The sequence below is a fragment of the Octodon degus genome, unplaced genomic scaffold (genome assembly GCF_000260255.1).
Source record: "Octodon degus isolate 3935 unplaced genomic scaffold, OctDeg1.0 scaffold00012, whole genome shotgun sequence".
NCBI classification, from domain to species: domain Eukaryota; kingdom Metazoa; phylum Chordata; class Mammalia; order Rodentia; family Octodontidae; genus Octodon; species Octodon degus.
Genome location: NW_004524588.1, coordinates 6,482,288 through 6,502,417, shown reverse-complemented (window position 1 = coordinate 6,502,417; position 20,130 = coordinate 6,482,288). Strand labels below are relative to the sequence as shown.

Genomic DNA, 20,130 nt, shown 5'->3' with positions numbered 1-20,130 from the left:
TCTTTCTTTCTTTCTTTCTTTCTTTTTGCAGAACTGGGGATTGACCTCAGGCCCTTGTGTTTGCCAGGGAAGCACTTATTCTACTGAGCCATCTCCCCAGCCCCCATGCTTAGTTTTTCTATTCTTATAATAGGAAGTCTTTGACTCAGTGTTTCTCACGTCTCACTTGGATGAAGACATCCTTGTAGACTGCCCTGGGAGGCATTGACACTCTTTATTTCACTGGCAGTATGACGTTGGCCAGGCCATTTCGTACAAATGTTTTGTTTCACTAACTGGACAAGAACAGATTTAAAGATCTTGAAATTTCTGTTGAGCTCTAAAATTTTGTGATTACCAATGCTTACTGTAAAAGTATATGCAGCATACATACTTAAAAAATACAGAGTTACAACAAATAATCAAGCAGAAAAATGAAATATGAGCACATAAGCCATAATTTATATATAGCAATAATCACTCACTATAAATAAATTTCATAAACAAACAAGTCAATCACTAATCTCACATTAGCTCCCAGGAAAAATCTAGCCTTGGAAAGTATTGATAGAAGAATATTAGGAAACTTTATTATTGGTGAGAAGTTCAATTTTTCCCCAAAATGACAAAATAACATGATTACCCAAAAGGATGCAACCTAATTTGATGTTCGTCTCATGAATGTACAAAGTTTAATGGAAAAATGTGGCAAATGTTTATATTAAAAACTTTTACTACAGTGTCATTAATCCCCCTCAAAACATTACCTGTCATGTTGGACACACTTTCCCGTTATTGCTGCTTTTTGAAGCAGCCGTTCTGGAAATCCTCTTTCATGAGTATCTTCTTATGCTGTCATGGCGGCCTCAACGTCCTAAATCCATTCAACATGTTTACTTTTCATGGCTGTCTTGACTTTGGGGATGAGCCAGAAGTTGCATAGTGCTAGCCAGTGAATAAAGGACGTGGAGACAGGTCTTAGTTCTGCAATCCCACCTGTCGTTTGGGCTGCACTCAGCTCAGCTGTCACATAGTTTTGGTCATGTTTCATAAAAACATCCATGAAGACAACCTTCAGATCTGCTCCAACAAGTGACAAGAGAAATTGGAATCACCGTCTTCATGGCAAGGGAGAGTACTTTAAACTTTAAAAATTCACTACCTATTTCTATCACTTGCATGATGTTTTGTCACGGTGACAACATACTGATGTAATCAATTTACTAGGAGCAAAGTCTTGTTTTGCTCGCAGTTCCAGAGGCTTCTGGCCACCCTCCCTGGGCCCTGTTGTGTTTGGGCCTGAGACAGCACAGGACGTTAAGATAGGAGGCGGGTGGCTGAGGAGCTAGCTGCTCCTCATCACATGGTAACCAGGAAAAAATGAGGCTGTGGTCTCAGTATCTTCCCCCAGGACTCACCCTGATGACATAACTTCCTTCCACTCCGCCTCCTTCCTAAAGCTCCCATCAGCTCCTCTTGGCACCCAGCTTGGGGACCAGGCCTTCCATGGTCCTTTGAGGATTTGGTCAGCGAGTCTTTTGAGGATTGAGGTCAACAAGTAGTGGCTCTGCAGGGATTGAGTGATAATTTCTATGGCTTAATGGGTACCTGGTGATCCTGAGGGAGAGAAAGGGAAGCAGCCTCTATTTGCACATTCTTCTCACCCCTGCCTTTCTCCACAGGCAGAGATGCCTAGCCCATTTCATTTTAAGCACACGTTTATACTTTTCAAATTAGCTAATCTTTAAAAGTTACATTATCTTTCGAATCCTGTCATAAAATCCAGCACTATGAAACACAAGAGTGATATTTTAAAAACCGATAAAAGACTTTCTTTTTGCATCGAGATTCTTACTGATATAGACAATGAATAGAGTCCCTTTTCTGTTTAAATCCACTCAGGGTGCTGGTGGGGGATCTGTGGCCTTCCAGGTAACTTGTCTCTCCTTGCAGGCAAACCTAATCAGTGAAGATATTGAAAGTGCAGTCAGCGACAGCAAAGGAGGCAAACAGAAGAGGCGGCCAGAGGCCCTGAGGTAAAGGCATTGAAGGAAATTGAGGGGTAGACTTGGTTACTTTCTTTTGTTCTCTTGTAGGTTTAGAGAAATTCTGTTCAATGGAGATACGCTGTTCTGTTTACCTGCTTACACCGGCTATCTCACTTCCTCTGCCCGCTCTGGTTTTCCTGTATGTTCCTACCCCTTCTTTTCTCCCCGTGTCCATGTGTGTCTCTGGCATGACTTTTACTTGGAAGAAGTCACAGAGCCATGACAGATGAGTGGCCTTTGCAAAGAAAATAACCCGAGCTCATATAAACTAAACATGCAGCAGGTTCACAACTTTTCCAAATGACATGAGATGTAGGAAAAATTTCAGCCTGGTTTTTCAGTTCAATTTCACTTTCTTGGTGCTTTTCTATCTCATATGCCTTTTCCCCTTCCCATAGTTCTTTTGAAGTTCAAGAACAAATAGTGTAAATTGAGATCATGGATCTATAGTGAAATAGCGGCAGTAAGATTGTTTTCATTGCTTGTAGGATGATTTCCAAAGCAGACCCTGGCATTCCGCCTCCGCCCAGAGCTCCTGCCCCTGTGCCTCCTGGGACGGTCACCCAGGTGGATGTGAGAAGCCGGGTGGCAGCCTGGTCTGCATGGGCCGCTGATCAAGGAGACTGTAAGTGTTCCTGAAATTAATCCTTATGAACGCTGAGTTGAATTGTGCTGTAGTTCTTGCTTTTGAAATCTGATGCTACTTTCTGAGCTGAAATTGAATTAAATTTTCAAAACTTAAACCTTAGTTAAAGGACAGTTAAGCCTTACCTACTGTACTGTTAAGCTTATTGTCTGGAAGACTTTGCATGAGGTATTTTAATAAATGAGGTATTAAGATGATTTTGTCCTTTAATGGTGAAAGTGAGTTGTACTTAATGGGCAGGTAAGAATATAGTATGTAAATGAACAAAACAAAAATAGATAAATGGGGGCTGGGGAAGTGGCTCTGTAGAATAAGCACTTCCCTGGCAAGTACAAGGGCCTGAGTTCAATCCCTGGTTCTGCCAAAGAGGGAAAAAAAAAAGATAAAAAGAAGTTGGGTGACAGATTTTTCTCAAATGGGAGGGAGATCAAGAGCTCGAAAGAAAGGGGACCTAGGGGACAGGAAGGGGATGACAACAGGAATGAAGATGTGTTGTATGTCTGTGCCAAAAAAGTCCAAAAAAAGTCCAAAAAAGGACTGTGAACATTATGTATGCAACCATGGACTAGTAGAAGAAACACAAATAGTAACAATATACACCAAATAAAAGATGACCAAGTTGGCTTTCCTGTGGTTATTGTTTTTAAGATAATATTTCAGTCCTTCACTTATTATTGTCTCAGCACTGACCTTGGTGGGCAGAGTTGTTGTAGCTGAAAGCAGGGATAAAAGGACAGTGGTAGGGAGTTGGCAGTGGGCAGGGAGGAAAGGGCATTTATCATCCGGCTGAGCTCGCCGGAAAGACCCTATGTATTTACTCTTGTTTCACTTTGGCGTTGTTCTTAAAAGAAAACAGTTACAGCATAGGAATTAGAGTAACTTTATGTCACAGTATTTTACTAGAATCACAAATTATTATAACTGAAAAATGCTTTAAAATAGTTTGGTCCAGTCTCTTCATTTTACAGAGGATTAAATTAGAATGTAGCAAGTTCAGACTTGAGGAGAACTTTACCCTTTTGCTTCCTATCCATTGAAACTTCTTAAACCTTTAGTGTTTCTTCTAGTAAAATATTATTCAGGTAAGGGACTTAGTAGTGCAGATAACCAGTATAACACGATTGCCAAGATGAGTGGCATTGAACTCCACTTTGGGTCTGGTGGGTCAAAAGTTGGGCTTGGAGGCAAGCGCTGACGCTGTCTACCCTGTGACCATGGAGAGTTGCTGCTCTGTACTTTAGCCTCATCTGTAAAATGAGGTTAATAATTCAAGGCTTTCTGTGACTCTGAAAACAAATAATACCTATAACACTGCCTTGTATGGGACCATACGCATAATTCAACATTCCCATTTTTCCAAATGATATTTACTTTTTCTGAATTTTTTGCTTGCTTTGTTGCTTGTCTTGTCTCTTTCTTTTGTTTTCTTTCCTTTCCTTCCTTCTGTGGTATTGAGGATTGAACTCATTACCTTACACTTTCCAAGCAGGCACTTTCCATTAGCTATCTCCTGGGTCTACTGTTTTATTTTGATTTCTTATATTTTCAAAATTGTGTTTAAAAGACTAAGTAGGAGTTTATAATGTTTTCTATTTTTTGTGTCCTTAAGGTGTTTTTGTTATCATTTTGGTGGAAAGGATCCATTTTAAAATTCATTTTAATGAGAAAAAAACAACATTTTTGTTTAAGGTGGCCTGCTCAGCCTGCCCTGGGGACATGATAGGCATGGCATATTGTGCTGGGATCGAAAACTGTGTCCCTTTGCTTGCCTAAGCATGCCTAAGTAGGTGCTTTAGACTGCTGAGCTATCTTCCTGGCCCCATTGGTCTATTTTTTTGTTGTTGCTTTTTGTTTCTTTCTTTTTTGTTGTTATTGTTTTTGCAGAACTGGGGATGGAACTCAGACCCTTGCACTTGCTAGGCAAGTGCTTATTCTACTGAGCCATTTCCCTGGCCCTGTTGTTTTGAGATGTCAAAGTAGTCTTGAAGTCAAGAGATGATACAACATCTCAAATTTCAGACATTCTGAACAAATTGGTAAAATATATATCAAACTTAATATTATTTATAGTGAAGAAAAGATTTATCTCAGAGGGGTTTCTGACTCTGATGGGCTCTGGTTTAAAATAGTCTCTGTAATGTCTTCTAAATACAGTGAAATCCCTATTTTCAGATCTTCTAGTTTACTGCTAGGTCACCGAGAATGATACTTAGTGCATGAGATTCTGTCTGGACACAGGCCAGTTTTAGTTGAAAAGCCCCCCAAAGGAGTGTCATTCTGATTTCCTTGGAGGCTTTGGTTATTCAGGCTTCCTAGCGCCTTGGGAAGGAGCCTACCCCAGCTCTCCGAGGGAAAGAGCTCTACCCCAAGGGAGAGCTACTCTGAGTTACAAAAATGATGATAGTGGAACAGTGGAGGTGGTGGCATCTCAGAGCTGCCGAAGCCCTAGAAATCAGGTATCTTCCACTTACTTTGCTCCCCAGATGATACTCTGGGACCTCTCAATGGTCTTGCTACTGGTACTATTTCACTTTCCACTTCTTGATTTCTGTAGTATACTGTAGCCAGCTGGGTGCTAACCATATACAAACAGCAAGCTAGCTGGCAAGATTTCCTACATAGAAATTTCAAAGTAGTTACAGACACTAATTGTGGTAAGACTCAGTGATCTCTTTTTTTTCTTTTTTGGCGAATGTTCCATTTATGGGTAATGAAAACACAAAGGAGGCTGAGCAATACCAAATTTGCAGGGTTTTTTTTTTTGCAATTATGTATATTGAACTTCGTGAGTCATAATGCTGTATTTTGAGTTATAGTTCCATTAATTGTGATCTATTGATCTTGTTCCATCCATATATTTTAAGTTTAATTTACTATGAAATATTGATGTTCAGTGATGGTGTCAACTGACGTCAGGAAGGAGTTCATGATAATGACCTTCTGCATAACACCACGCTGTAGCCGACTGAGCTACCTTAATATTAGAAATACTCTTGAGACATCTGTTCTTGAATTTGCAAAATCCTGAATGTGTTTCTCATTTAAGGCATGTGGCTTAAAATTAATGAACCTAAAATCGTGGGACTTAAACTTCATTTCAAATAGGATTTAAGAAACACTATTTTCAAAATTGATGAAGCTTTAGTGCAGTCACAGAGATACATAAAAATTCATAGCACTGTTGCTTCAGAATTTAGTTGGCCATGTTCTTGTCGTTTGTGGTCTTCTTGTGTTTTGTTGCTTTAAGACAATATCTCATTATAAAGTGCAGGCAGGTGTGTTATTCTTTAAGTAGCCCAGGGAGCCCTCAGACATGTGATCCTCCTGTCTCAGCCTCCTGAATGCTGTGATGACAGGCATGTGCCACCAAACCCAGTTTGTAGTTGACCACTTCTTGAGAAGCTGAGGATGAAGATCTGTTTTATAATCTTTCCTGTATAGAAATGCAAGGATTCTAACGTAGGGCTGGTCCTCAGGTCCTCAACTAGGGTAGGCAAATAACATAGAGGACAGAAAACCGTCTTAAGGGTCAGAAGCCCCATGTACATCTGCTGATGGTGGCAAGAATGACTCTCAAGGATGATGGGAACATTTTGATTTTTGCCTACAAGTGTTCCTTTATGCCACTGGCATTCTGTTCTAGTTGGTTCTCATGCTTTAATTGTCTGGATTGGTACTGCCTTAGGAGCAGGGTGTGAGACTGATGATTCTCCTTCTTTTAGTTGAGAAACCCAGGCAGTATCAGGAGCAGGAAGAAACACCTGAGCTGATGGCGGCCCGCATCGACAGGGACGTGGTAAGTGCAGCAGCTGCTTGGGTCCTTGGCTTTGATTTAAAGAGGAAAAATGATAAAGTGAAATAAAGGTAACTTCAGTAGAATTGCTCTGTGGAAACTCTGTCTCCACTTCCCAGTGATGATTATGCCTTTATTTGCTTTTGGTACTGGGAATGGAACCCAGGGCCTCACACCTTCCCAGGCAGGTGCTATGCCACTGAGCGACATCGCCAGGCTTCATGATGCCTTCTGAATTACTTTTGTCTTTAAATGTGCTTGCTTTTCTACAAATATTTATTTGGTAGACTTATACTGTCTCACAAGAATGAACATATGAACTAGATTAACAAAGGACTTTAAATGGACTTTAGGTTTAAAGCGTAGTTCAATTATCCTTTTCCTATAGTTTGTAGTTAATAATTGAGGCATCTTTTTCATAAGGCTTACTAGGAGACAAATAAGATTGTACTTTAGAATACTTGAACGATAAAAGTTAAATGGCATTTTAAAGAATAAAGATGTAAGTGTATTGTTTTATATAGGCTATGGCTTTATTTTTTATTTCTTCATAGTTTATTTGGAAAGTAGCAATGTCCTGTGATCAAACCATAACATATGATGTTCATATAATTAATTTTTCTATTGTTAATTCCCAGCTTATTTGGAAGTGAAGAATTAAAGGAATTTGAATGTGGAGTTTAATTTTCACATCATATTATTAGACATTATGTGTGGTGAGAACACTATGAGAAAATTAGAGTAATTTAAAATAATAATCTAAGTAGGCATTATGAGTGCTTTCTTGATGCTACTGAAAGCAGAGCAAATGAAACTAAAATTATGGAGGTCAGAATTTAGCCACAGCTATGCTTAGCTCAATTTTCCCTTAGAATTAGCAATCAAGCTTAAACTTTGCTTGGGTGTTTAATGCCTACTTTCCGCCTTCTCTTCTTTCCCCACTTTCCTCCTTCTCTTCTTTCCTTCCTTGTTTTCTTTATTTTAATACAGATTTTTGTTGTTTACTAACTAGCTTTAAGGCAAAAATAGTGATTTTTTAGCTTTTTTAAATGTTATTCTACAATTTCTAATTCCAGCAAATTTTAAACCATATTTTGGATGACATTGAATTTTTTATCACAAAACTCCAAAAAGCTGCTGAAGCATTTTCTGAGCTTGCTAAAAGGAAGAAAACCAAGAAAGGTAAAAGGAAAGGACCAGGAGGTAAGTTGGCTTTTTAAAATCTTTTAGATACGGTTCAGTGCTGTGCTTGATGGTGATTTTACTTGGTAGAATTCTGTCTCTGTGAACTAGCAAAACACCGTGGACAGTGGAGCAAGATCTCTTTATCTGGGGCCAGGGTATAGCTCAGTAGAATAAACACTTGCCTGGCAAGCTCAAGGGCCTGAGTTCAATCCCTGGTTCCTCCAAAAAAAAAAAAAAAAAAAAAAAAAGATCTATTTATCTGGCTGGGGACAGCACCATACATGTAGGTAGAGAACTCCATGCACCCCGGGAAGAGTTCCTTCTGCTTCCCAGTTGGCTGTAATGAGGCAGGATCCTGGGTTGCACACCCTGGATCAGAGATTCTAGGTTCAGGTGGTGGGCCATCTGTAGACAGTTTGTGTTAGAGAGTGGACATCAGTGTTGATCAAGGAAAGTCTCAGATCCATTCTTTCATCTGGATATGTTTTATTATACATCTCAATTCTTATTTATTTATTTATTTTGCGGAACCAGGGATTGGACTCAGGCCCTTGGGCTTGCCAGGCAAGCGCTTATTCTACTGAGCTATCTCCCTGGCCCCAAAGCTATCTTCCCGGACCCTAAAATATTTTAGAATATCAAAGATTTGAATTTATTATGACAAAACTCTAAGCAATACATTCATTGATAAAGTTACATATAATGAATTTGAAGTCTGTTGACATTCAATATTTACAATCCCTCCAGGTGCATAAAATTATAAACATGGAAGTTTATAATGTAAGTTTAGCATTGTCTTCTGACTGAGCCCACCTAGACGTACCTTACTCCACACAGGAAATTAAAATGTTGCTTCAAGGGCCTTGAGATACCTCAGCAGATACGCGCCTGCTTTGGCAAGCACAGGGATTGAACCCTGGTCCCGCATGCTGCACCAGCCCCACCCCTGGGGCACACTGAGCTTGTGATCCAGTCGGGGCATGGTGGTGCACACCTTTGAACCCAGCGCTGGGGAGGCTTAAAACAGGAAGATCACGAATCCGAGCTGCATAGTAAGACCCTGTACCAAATACATAAATGAAAATAAAGTATTGCTTCATGGTATCTCAACCTACTACTCTTCCCCTGTTCTTTACAAAGAAATACCCTCATCTTGGCCACCCAGACTCAGACCCACAGAGTCTTCTTTGATTTCATTCTGAGGCTCAGAGCCATCAATGATTTATCTTATCAATATTTCCCACATCCAACTATCTTCCCTTTTCATTTTCATAATTAACATCAGGTCAAACTATGACTATTCCCTCTCGCACACACTTTCTCAGCAGGTCCAGCCCTCCTCTCTCTTGTGCAGTGAGAACTGCCTCCTTAAAGTGTGAAGTCAGCATCCTCATGCTTCTGCTGTAAAGCGTATTCCACATTCTATTCTCCAGCTCCTCACACTGAGAATCAAGGTCATCCACAAACTGACCTTGATCCACCTAGTCACTCTTACGTCTCTCTGGTTTGTTGTTTATTATATATGCAATTTATTTGTCCCTTATGTTGCTTGTATTCAAGCATGATATTTTCGTCAAATAGCCCTGGAAGAAACTTTTATAATTCTGTGTTAAAATTTATTTTCCCTTGAAGCATCTTGTAGTTGTACATTTTCTCATGCCCTCAATCAGATGCAGTCTCTTCTCATAACATGAGATGGATACATCTTTGTTACCTATCTGATTCAGGTCCTTTTTCTATTTTAAGGCCCTTATGGGCAGGGTCTTGTAACTTGCAATCTTCACAATGACAAACACAGCAGTGGACCCTTAGAAAGACTAGAATACATACTTATAGAGTCAATGAATTATTGGTAAGGCCTAAGAGAGAAGGAATCCACTCAGACTTTCAATCTTTTAAATTTGTTGCAGTCGGCCAGGGAGATAGCTCAGTGGCTGGGGAGATAGCTCAGTAGAATAAGTGCTTGCCGGGCAAGCACAGGGTCCAGAGTTCAATCCCCTGTACTGAAAAAAAAAAAATTGTTGCTGTCACACCATGAGATGTAGTAGAATAACAAGGTGATAAGTCTGGTGTAACTGTCAAAGTTTTCAGATGTAAATATGATTTTTGTTTTTCATTTAATGCATTTCCTTGGAATTTGATTCTCACCTACTCTTGTTTATTTTATTAGAGGGTGTCTTAACCCTAAGAGCAAAACCTCCACCTCCTGACGAGTTTATTGACTGTTTCCAGAAGTTTAAGCATGGATTTAACCTTCTGGTAAGTGAAAAATACATGCATATATAATTAGATAAAATAAATTTAAAAATCAAAGATCAGCCAGGATGTTGTACAAACTAAGAGATAAAGTTGTTCTTTTTTTCTCTTTAAAAATTTTTTTATTCATCTTAATAAGAAAAAAAGATAAAATAGCAATAAAACAGTTTCAAAACAGGTTAGTAGCACAGTTACAATACTTAATACGTTACATATTGTTGTCTTTGTAGTAGTTATTCAGAGGACAAGGTATAGACATGATATTTTGTCTAAACACTATTAATACAAACCTTTCAACATTGTTCTTATTGATATTTTTGAATGTGCATTTTGATTGGCTTTTAATGAGATAGACAAATTGTAAAACATGTATATCTTAGTAAAAATATAGTGACTGGAGAGTGTTTTTTAGAGCTGACTCCTCATAATTGTCATTCTCTCCATACTAATGAACACACTGAAGTGAAGTTGGTTGCAAGGAGCTCCTCCTTTGAGTCTATCAGTTTGCATCCTTTGCTTATTACTTGTTTGTTCTTTTCATGTTTCAGGCCAAGTTGAAATCTCATATCCAGAACCCCAGCGCTTCAGATTTGGTTCACTTTTTGTTTACTCCATTAAATATGGTGAGATTTGATTAATTTATCATTATGTTGTTTGACCCCCAAGTGTCTGCCTGGATTATATAAGTAGCTTTTCTTCATTACCTTCATGGGTATTGTTTCTCCTACCACCTTTGTAAGCATTGAAAATGTGAAACTTAAGGGTTTAAAAAAATCTTGGAAATCATCAGTTCAAGCACATAACTTGGGACTGGGCATGTGGTTCAGTGGTAGAGCACTTTTCTAGTTGGCACCTGCATGGCCTAGGGTTTGATCCCCAGAACTGAAAAGAAAATGAAATGAACAGACGAAAACTTGCACTGTATTTTAGAGATGAAAAACTGATCTTTTCATCAGTACATGCCAATGTATATTATTCAATGGCATGAAATATGTGGACATTTTTATTCTAATCACAAAATAGGCTAATTGCAAGAAATCTATGCTGATTGGATGGTTTTACTGCATGCTATTACACCGGATCTAGATTATTTCTAGTTGTTCTATCTTCTGAGCCATTTATTCATTTATGTATTTATTCAGCAAAAGGTAATTGAACCTATGTATTTAGCATTGTAATAGCTCAGGAAGAACAAAATAGGTGAAAATTCTTACCTTGTTGAAACTTTTGTTATAGTGTGGAAGGGACAGCCAGTATTGTAAATAATTGCATAATGGTGCATTGTTCTAAAAATTAAATGTTACATGGAAGCTAGAGCAGAGAAAAGAAGCAAGGGGTACCCCAGGTGGTTTCATGCATACCTGGTTGTGCGTATTGTAGAATATCATACTTTTTGAATAGGGTTTTTGAGAGAAACCTCACTAAGAAGATAACATTGGAGCAAGGGAAAGAAGGAAAGAATCATGTGGATTTCTAAAGGAAAAAATCTCAGAGAACAGCTAACATAAGTGCTCAGAGAGGGTGACATGTAAAGCTTCTTCTTGAAATCTGTGGGTATGGTGATGTAAGCTGAACAAGAGAGAAGAGATTAGAAAGAGATAAGGCAACTGGAGTGTAAATCTAGTTTGTGTGTGGGATTGTGAGATCTTCAATACATAGAGAATTTTAAGCAGCAAGGGATTTCTCTGGTTTTACTGTTTAGAAATTTGAGTTAAGAATGGGCAAGACTGCCTATTAATATAATCCAAATGTGAGACTATGATCTTTGAACCTTGCAGCATTAAGGGTGGTAAAACAAAATCTGATTCTGGTTGCTAATTTGCTATGGATGTGCCACTGTGCAGGAACTGCAGTGCCACTGGAGGGTCTGGGCTAAGAGCAGGACGAAATGATCTCGAGGTGGAGAAGCCAATGGGTAGAAGAGGATTTTGGAGTGAGATGAGGAATTTGGTTTCAGACATGTCAAAATTGAGTTACATCAAGAGGTGGAAAATGGTACTGATAATTGAATATATGAATTTCAAATTCAAGGGAAAAATTAAGCCTGGGCATATCCACTTGAGAATCAAGGGTATATCAAAGGCATTTAATGACATCATATCAAAGGATGATGTCATTAAAGAAGCAGTTGTTACTGAGGGAAAGAAATAAAGGACTGATTGAGTCAACCAGAAAATAAGACTGAGAAGACGTAGTAAAGGAGAAGGAAAACAGAAGACTATTATAGCATGATAGCCAAATAAAGAAAATATTTCCAGCAGGGTACATTGGAAGTTGGCTTGCCTCCCTGTCCTTGTAAGAGCTGTAGACAGGAAAATAAAGTGTAGAGAAAATCACTTTATTTTTCAGTGACTCCAAATTGTTTTAAGGAGTCACAATTTCTTCCATATCCAGTAAAACTAGACTTGCTCATGTGGCCATGTCTAGCTGCTAGGTGTTATGTGCCATGTAAATGCCGGAGCTTCTTTTCAAAAGGAAGAGGAGAGCTCATTCCAGGGAACAAAAGAAGCCTTTGGCATCCCTACTATGTGCCAGATATATTGATGTGACATACTACAGTTTTACCCCTAGAAATCTCTCTTCCCATGCGTATGTATTTTTTGCATGGGATATAATTTTTTATAGTTATTAAATGGTTTGTGAGGAACAATTTTCTGGATGGTGTATTTGTCACTTTCTTGTCACCAAGAGGAAATCCACAGCACCTATGTCTTACAGGAATAGAGCTTTATTTTGGTTCACAGTTTCAGTGGGTTCAGTCCACAGCCAGCTGCTTTGTAGAAGGGTGCGGCAAAGGAAAGTTTCCATGTCACAGCAGCCAGAAAGAGGAGAGACAGAAGGAGCCAGGGACAAGAATACTCCTTCCCAGAAACCCCTTCTCAGGTCCGACTTAAGAACAATGTAATGAGCTAGGAACTCATCAGTGGGCTCCTCCACCGATGAGTATAGTATTGCCATGGTCCAGTCACCTTCCATAAATCCAACCTCTAAACTATGAGACTTGGGGGAAAAGTTTAGATTTGAACCACATCTGGCTCTGACCCTCAAGACTCAAGTCCATCCTATTTTACAAAATGTGGTTAATCTATTTATAAAAGTTACCAAAGTCTTCACAGACCTAACATTACTGAAAGTTTCAAGTCTAAAATTCAAGTTCATTTGAGATTCAAGATAAAGTATTGGCTGTGTGCCCCTGTAAAAATCGAAAATAAAGTTAAAACACTTGCCACATACAATGAGTGATACAAGGTAAACATTTCCATTCCAAAGAGAAGGAAAAGTGTGGACGGTATAGCTCAGTAGCATAAGCATAAGGTCCCGAGTTCAATCCTTGGTACCGACAAAACCCCTAAAAAACTAATATTACTTCAGTTGTAACAATAGCATTTTCCCAAAAAGGAGGAACATGGGGATAAAAGGAATCTGACCAAAGCAAGATCAACAATTTTCAGGAAAAGCAATAACACCCATAGTTATGTGGCAGCCATCTGGGCCAGGTCATGACCAGACATAAGCTTCAGAGGGCTTGGTCAGTCCTGCCCCTATGGCCTTGTTGGTTGCAACCCACATGACCTCTCTGGCTCTATTCACTGCCAGAAATTTTCTTAAAAGACAGTCCTCATTTCTGGGATCTCGAAATTTCTAAAGTCTCCACCACACCTTCATCTTACTCTCACAGTGGTGCACATTGCCCTTTCAGGTGCAACTTGCTTAGTTTCCCAGGCCTTTTTGCATACCCTAAGAACTAGCACCACATGGATGATGCCCAAGTCTACTTCCAGCTTAACCAGCAGCGTGGACTATAGTTGCAGTGGTCTCTGAGTGGCATGGCTGAGCACAGTGAAATGAGACCCAAGGAACTAATTTCCTCTGTAGCTCTTCTGGAGCAGGAGGTCCAGGGGCTCTCTTTTCCTTAGAAAGCCTTATACTTTCGTGCCTTGGTGCTTATGTTGTATGAGATCTTCCTGATTCCTGATAACCTTCAGGCCATCTTTCCTATTGTCTTGATACAAAGGAGCTTCTTTTCAATGCTATCGTATTTAGAAACCACACTCCTCTTGCCCCACATTACAAGGGCTTCCTTTCTTAATAAGCTTCCTATCATTTGACTCTGTTTTTTGTTCCTGATTATCACTGTAAACTTGGGAAAAATCAGTCAGAAGGCACATTCCTTAGCCTCTATCTTGGAATTTCCTATACCAAATCAACTAGACCAGCACCTCTAATTTCAACCTCATGCAAAGTCTTGGGATATGAGTACAATATAGACAAATTCTTTTCCAGAATGAAGCATACATATCCTCTAATGGATTTTCCAGTAGAGTCTTCATTCCTAGCTGAAAGATCCTGAGCCTGGCCTTTACTGTCCACATTCTTCTCACCATTCTCATCTTCTAAATTCTGATGAGAGTCACACATCAAGCTTGGCTGTTAGCATGCCAGGGATTCTCTATCCCACATCTTCCAACTAGGCTCCATGCCCAAATAGAGCAGTCAGCTAAGAACTCACTGGTAGACTCATCCACTGCTGAGTACAGTGTCCCTATGGCCTAGCTACCTTCCAAACACCCTGCCTCTGAACCATGATGCTTGAGGTAGAGGGAAGGATTTTGTATCTCATCCATAGCAGGTGGTTCCATGAGTTTATCTAACAAACCATTATACCATTGTGTCACAGACCAGGACTCAAGATATATAGCTTCATTTTCTAAATTTTATATACCAGGCATACCTTGTCCTTATTTCCTTATTTAATGAATCAGTTCTGTAATATGTTTGCCTTCTCATTTTATATTTTGTACATTTGCATATTATAAGATAGCAATTTTTCCAAGGTGGTGTTAGATACAGCCAGCTGTCTCTTGCCTTCTGAGATACTTGGGAGACTTAGATGAAGTAATATTTAAGAGTACACATAGAAAAGTGCTGGAATTCGGGGAAAGCATGTCAACAAAATACAAATGGAGTAATTGCTCATTACTCTAAGACGAAGATCTCACCTTTGAGAAATCTCAATAGACACACTTCTGCATAATTCTATGAATTTATTACCTGAAGAAGACAAATGAAACAGGAGTAGAGAAGGCAGAATCTTTTAAATTTTTATAGGATGGAAGAGTTTTCCATTTTATGGAGGAAAACAGAAATATATGGAGTGATTATAAGTGGTTCATCCTATCAAAAAATCAAATGATTTGCTTATTAAATAATAATACCAATAAGGAAAAATTGTTTGCATGATATGATTACTCTTTCAGTTCTATTTTTTTTTTAAAAATACAGGCATAAGAAAGAGATATATTTCACTAATAGTGAGTTTAGAGCATATCAAAATTATGACCATTGAGTTCTTCGGAATTTAAAGTGGAAAAATACAAGGGTTGGCATGATAGCTCAGCAGACAGAGTGCCTGCTTTGGCAAGCTCAGGGACCAGGAATCGAACACATGCCATGCTGGCCCCACCCCTGAGGCACACTGAGCTGGCAACTGAGACTGGGCATGGTGACGCGTGTCTGTAATCCCAGCGCTGGGGAGGCTGAAAACAGGAGGATCAGTATGAGTTTGAGCCGTAGAGTGAAACCCTGTGCCAAATACATAAATGGAAAAAAAAGGAGGCGGGGGGGGGGATACAGCATTTCTCATAGATTTTCTTGAGTATCAGAAAACAGAGAATCCAAATAATAGGTATATAAATCTCATTATTCTTTCATCAGGCATATGTAGAAAAGACCAGAGGTCGAATCTAAAATGAAAAATTAGCATTGCTTCAATCATAGGAAGCTAAGTAAGCTTATTGGAATGAATGTCAGAAGATGAGCAGTAAGAGATTCAAAAGTGAAAGTTCAGTACTGCATCATTAATTTATGGATTCATTAATGTGCATAGAGCATCCAATTTCTACTTGCCTCATTATTGTTGGATAATTCTTGTTGTATAATTTGTAAAATTTAGATCAAGGCCTTCCATGTGCGAAGAAGTCAATACTAGCTTATGCAGAATATCTATATTCTTTGTTCTATAATACTTCCAAGAGTATCTTTTAGATTCAATAAGTATTATCCATAAAGCAATTTTGAGCATCTCTTTCATAAGTAGAAACCTAGTCATCACACAAACTACAGTAAAACAATAGGAATTCTCCTCTTGACCTGCAACTAATCTTCATGATCAGGCTTTGTATCAAAAACCATTGTTCATTTTGTCTTTGTCTTTCTCAAAAATGACTAGTTAATTAACTCTCCAGTCCTAACTCTTCTGTCACTCCAATTAGTATTTTTTCCATAGGCTTGCAGACATTTTACTTGGATAGGTGAGATGGAAAGGGAGAGATGGAAAGGGACACTTATTCTAGGCCTACAATGGGTCAGGCAGAGTTGAGTGATTTTTTGAGCCCCTCCCCTGTAAGTGCACTAAGCTCACAAGCTTAGCCAAAGCACTGATGCATGTGTATGTGCCTGACCCCACTCTTGAAGGTATGCCTGCCCATAGCCTTTTACTTACTTTTATTTCATTTCATTTGTTCTTCCATCTGTGAAACCAAAGAATGTGAAATTCTCTATTCCTTTTTCTTTTTTAAGCCTCCCTCTTTGTTATCTCTGTATGTTTTCAGAAAATGCTTGTGGGCTTGGAAGTTAAAATTTAATGGGCCAGTGGCCCACAAGATAGCTCAGTGGACTAAGCACCTGATTAGCAAGTGCAGGGACCAAGGTTAGATCTCAGGAACCATATGCCATACCAGCCCCATCCCCAGGGAGGGCTGAGCTGGCTATAGAGTCTGGGCATAGTGGTGTAAGCTCATAATCACAGCTCTGGGGAGGCTGAAAGCAGGAGGATCACCAGGAGTACAAGCTGTGTAGTGAGACCCTGTAACAATCAAATGCATTAAAAAAAATAATAATGGACGTGGTGATGCGTGCCTGTAATTCCAGTGCTTGGGAGGCTGAAAACAGGTGGATCACTATGAGTCCAATCTATGTAGTGAGACCCTGTAGACCTTGTACTAAATACATTAAAAAAATGATAATGGACCAAATATAAGAGTAGGTTTTGCTCTCAAATTAGTCAGCCTACCACCATCTTTTCTTTCATTTGTTTTTACTTTTTTACCTTAATATTTTTTTCTGCAGTTCAAAGTCAAATAAGTCTTAGTCCAAATCCTCAAGTGAGGAGAAAACTGAAAAATATGTTGAAATTTGCAATGTGTTACTAGTGTATATATATTATTTTATGGATATAGGTGGGAGGCTGTACATCAGGAGTTCCACTGTGGGCTTAAGAAAGGATTCACAGTGGAAGCAGTACCTGACTAGGCCTCTGAGGGATGGGTCAACGGTTCTGGCAAACTGGGGACTGTGTGCAAATACACAGAGGCATTGAGCAGCAAGGCCTGCTCGCAACACCTAGATGGTGCATGAGAAATTGACTCTTGGCCTGGAGCCATTCATAAAACACCCCTTCATTTTATGCCATGTCTCTGAAAAGGTGAGATTTTTTTTTTTTTTTTTTTTTCGGAACCAGGGATTGAACTCAGGTCCTTGTGCTTGCCAGGCAAGTGCTTATTCCACTGAGCTATCTCCCCAGCCCCAAAAGGTGAGATTTTTATAAAGGATCTGGTGTCCTCAGTAGGAGATAACTATCATTCTTCAGCCAGAAGATAGCTCCTCAGGAGCAAAACCAGAGCAAGTTGTGGACATCTGCCTACCATTTGCTTATCAGGGGGTTGCGCCTGTTAGGTGTTGCTAGTTGTTCAGTTGTCCAGTTTAGTCAGAGAAATCTCCTACAATTAAATTCTAGAGGTGAACAGCATTGATTTGAGCAGAATTCATTCTTCTGTCTCTGCTCCTGACTTTTAGTTTTAATTTCTTGAATAGTCACAACCGTGGACTTTATTTTGAGGCTCTTTTCTCTCAGTGCTGTTAATGTCTGATTCATGGAACCATATTTTTCGAGTTTGGCATAGGAGATTTTCATACATATATATAATATATAAATATATATTTTTCTATATATAATAGAAAAAAATACAGCTAGGTCAAATAATGAGGAATTGTCTGCATAGCTATTAGTGTTTTTCAGTGAGACTATAGTTAAGTGAAACCATAAGGTAGCTGTGTGGCTGTTGTTAAGTTATTAATTTTCATTTTGGAACTTAAGCCACTTTTTAGATGGGTCAATTTTGTAGGCTCTTTTTCATTTGGCAATATGTTGTATTGCCGAATCACCAGAATTTAATTGAATATGTAAAAAAGTGCTTGCTTTGACATGGGGTTTTGACTGCACAGTTTCAAAAGACACAAATAATAGCCATCTTCTTGCTAAAATAAAGTGATTTATTATCCTTCTAGGTGGTACAGGCCACAGGGGGTCCTGAACTGGCCGGTTCAGTACTCAGCCCCTTACTGAATAAGGACACAATTGATTTCTTGAATTATACTGTCAACCCCGATGAGCGGCAGCTGTGGCTGTCCCTGGGCGAAGCCTGGATGAAAGCCAGGTAAGCATATTCCAACTCGGCACTTAACACGAGTGCTGTAAGTGTTGTTCATTGATCTAGTGAGATATTTATGTAGCTTTCTACGAATGAAGGACAAGGTGTTACAGGATAACAAAAGCCTAACTTCAGGCCTGAAGTCAAGCGAAGGAGATTACAAGTATATGCCGTATATCGTGCATGACACAGGCCGGGAGTGAGTCCTTACCAGAGCGGGCTTGGTTGATAAGATGGTGCAGCCAGGAGGAAGTTGTGGAGAGCAGAGTTACAAGATTTCATGGGAGAGCTGGTATTTACAATCAACAGATTATACCACTGTCGATATAGGTGTGCATATACTTACAAACACATATGTATATGTATGGCTTTAAGACAGGGTATGCTGTATGTTGTCCCATATACTTTACAGAGGTCCTGTTATTGTCTTTGTTGCACAAATGAAGGGAGTGAAGCCCAGAGAGGTTAAGTATTTTCTACAAAGTCATAAATATATAGCTACTTTCTCTTAACTCAATGAGAAGCAAGATTTGTTCTAAATAGTGTTTGGACAGGACATCGTGTCTGCCTCTTGTACTATGAATAACCACTACGAAGGCAACAATATGCAATGTATTAATTATTGAAACTGTCCTACAAATCAGTTTTGAAACTGTCTCATTGCTATTTGTTTCTCAATAAAATTGATATAAAAAATTTAAAAAATAAAGATAAAAAAAAGTTGAATTTAATGAAGACTTGAAGCCATGTAGTGAAAACAAGTCCTGCCGCAGAAGTGAATCTCTTACGTTTCATCAGTGTGAAATGTATTTGCAAACATGTTTTCCATGAACAGAGGGCGGATGAGGCATGTGTTGTTTTTGAGTAGTCGTACTGTTATCTTTGAAATGCGGACCTTGTAGGGGTGAGCCCAGCTAACTTTCTTGTTCACACAACCTACAGAGCAGAGTGGCCAAAAGAAAAGTTTATCCCACCTTATGTCCCACGGTTCCGCAATGGCTGGGAGCCCCCGATGCTGAACTTCCTGGGGACCCCAAAGGAACAAGACCTCTATCACCTGGCGGAGTCCGTGGCCAATGTGGCAGAGCACCAGCGCAAGCAGGACATGAAGAGATTGTCCACAGAGGTACAGTCCCTCCACATCTTTTCCTGTCAGTCATGCCTTCTCTTGTGATTGGGGTACTGAGTTCTCCATAACCTGAAGCTTTGTCTAGAATCAGTGACTGAGTGGCACCCTCTCCTGCCACCCTGCGTTACCTGTCCCTTTCCTCTTTGTAGTGCCTGTGACAATCCTTCCTCTTCTCCTGTTCTCGACCCACAGCTCAGGTCATTCTCAGGCAGGCGGTCCGCCCTCCCCCAGTCCTGGTAGTACCAGCCTTTCTGTGCATTCCTTTCTCTCCCTGGCTGGGGCTTGTCCTACTGACCCTGGGCTTGTTTCTTCCTGTTTTTCTCTCCTTCTGTCATACTTTCCAGACAGTTCTCTGAATCTGCATCCTCCAAGTGTTCCCCAGGGAGCTTTGTTAACCACTCTAGTGCGTCCTGCTTGCCTTTCCCTCTCTGGTACTTGCTTACCTATTTCCCTCTCTCCCCTTCTCCCCTCCGTCCCTCTCTCCCCTTCCTTTTTGTCTCCCCTCCTTCTTTCCTTTCTTGTTTCCTTGCCACTCCTTCTCTTCTTTCCATTCATCTCCCTTCTTGTTTCCCTCCTCCTCCTCCTCCTCCTCCTCCTCCTCCTCC

The 20,130-nt window shown here is 39.7% G+C and overlaps 1 protein-coding gene across 3 annotated transcripts in view; it reads left to right on the top strand.

The window, feature by feature from the left end:
• Positions 1–20,130, top strand: part of Eps8 (epidermal growth factor receptor pathway substrate 8) — a 106,584-nt gene that overhangs the window by 54,734 nt on the left and 31,720 nt on the right. For all 3 annotated transcript variants that reach the window (XM_004626096.3, XM_023709542.1, XM_023709543.1), the window contains 8 exons: positions 1,933–2,015; positions 2,516–2,652; positions 6,396–6,469; positions 7,543–7,669; positions 9,822–9,910; positions 10,456–10,530; positions 18,254–18,402; positions 19,339–19,522. In XM_004626096.3, the coding sequence (XP_004626153.1) occupies positions 1,933–2,015; positions 2,516–2,652; positions 6,396–6,469; positions 7,543–7,669; positions 9,822–9,910; positions 10,456–10,530; positions 18,254–18,402; positions 19,339–19,522 (918 nt within the window). The remainder of the gene's footprint in view (positions 1–1,932; positions 2,016–2,515; positions 2,653–6,395; positions 6,470–7,542; positions 7,670–9,821; positions 9,911–10,455; positions 10,531–18,253; positions 18,403–19,338; positions 19,523–20,130) is intronic.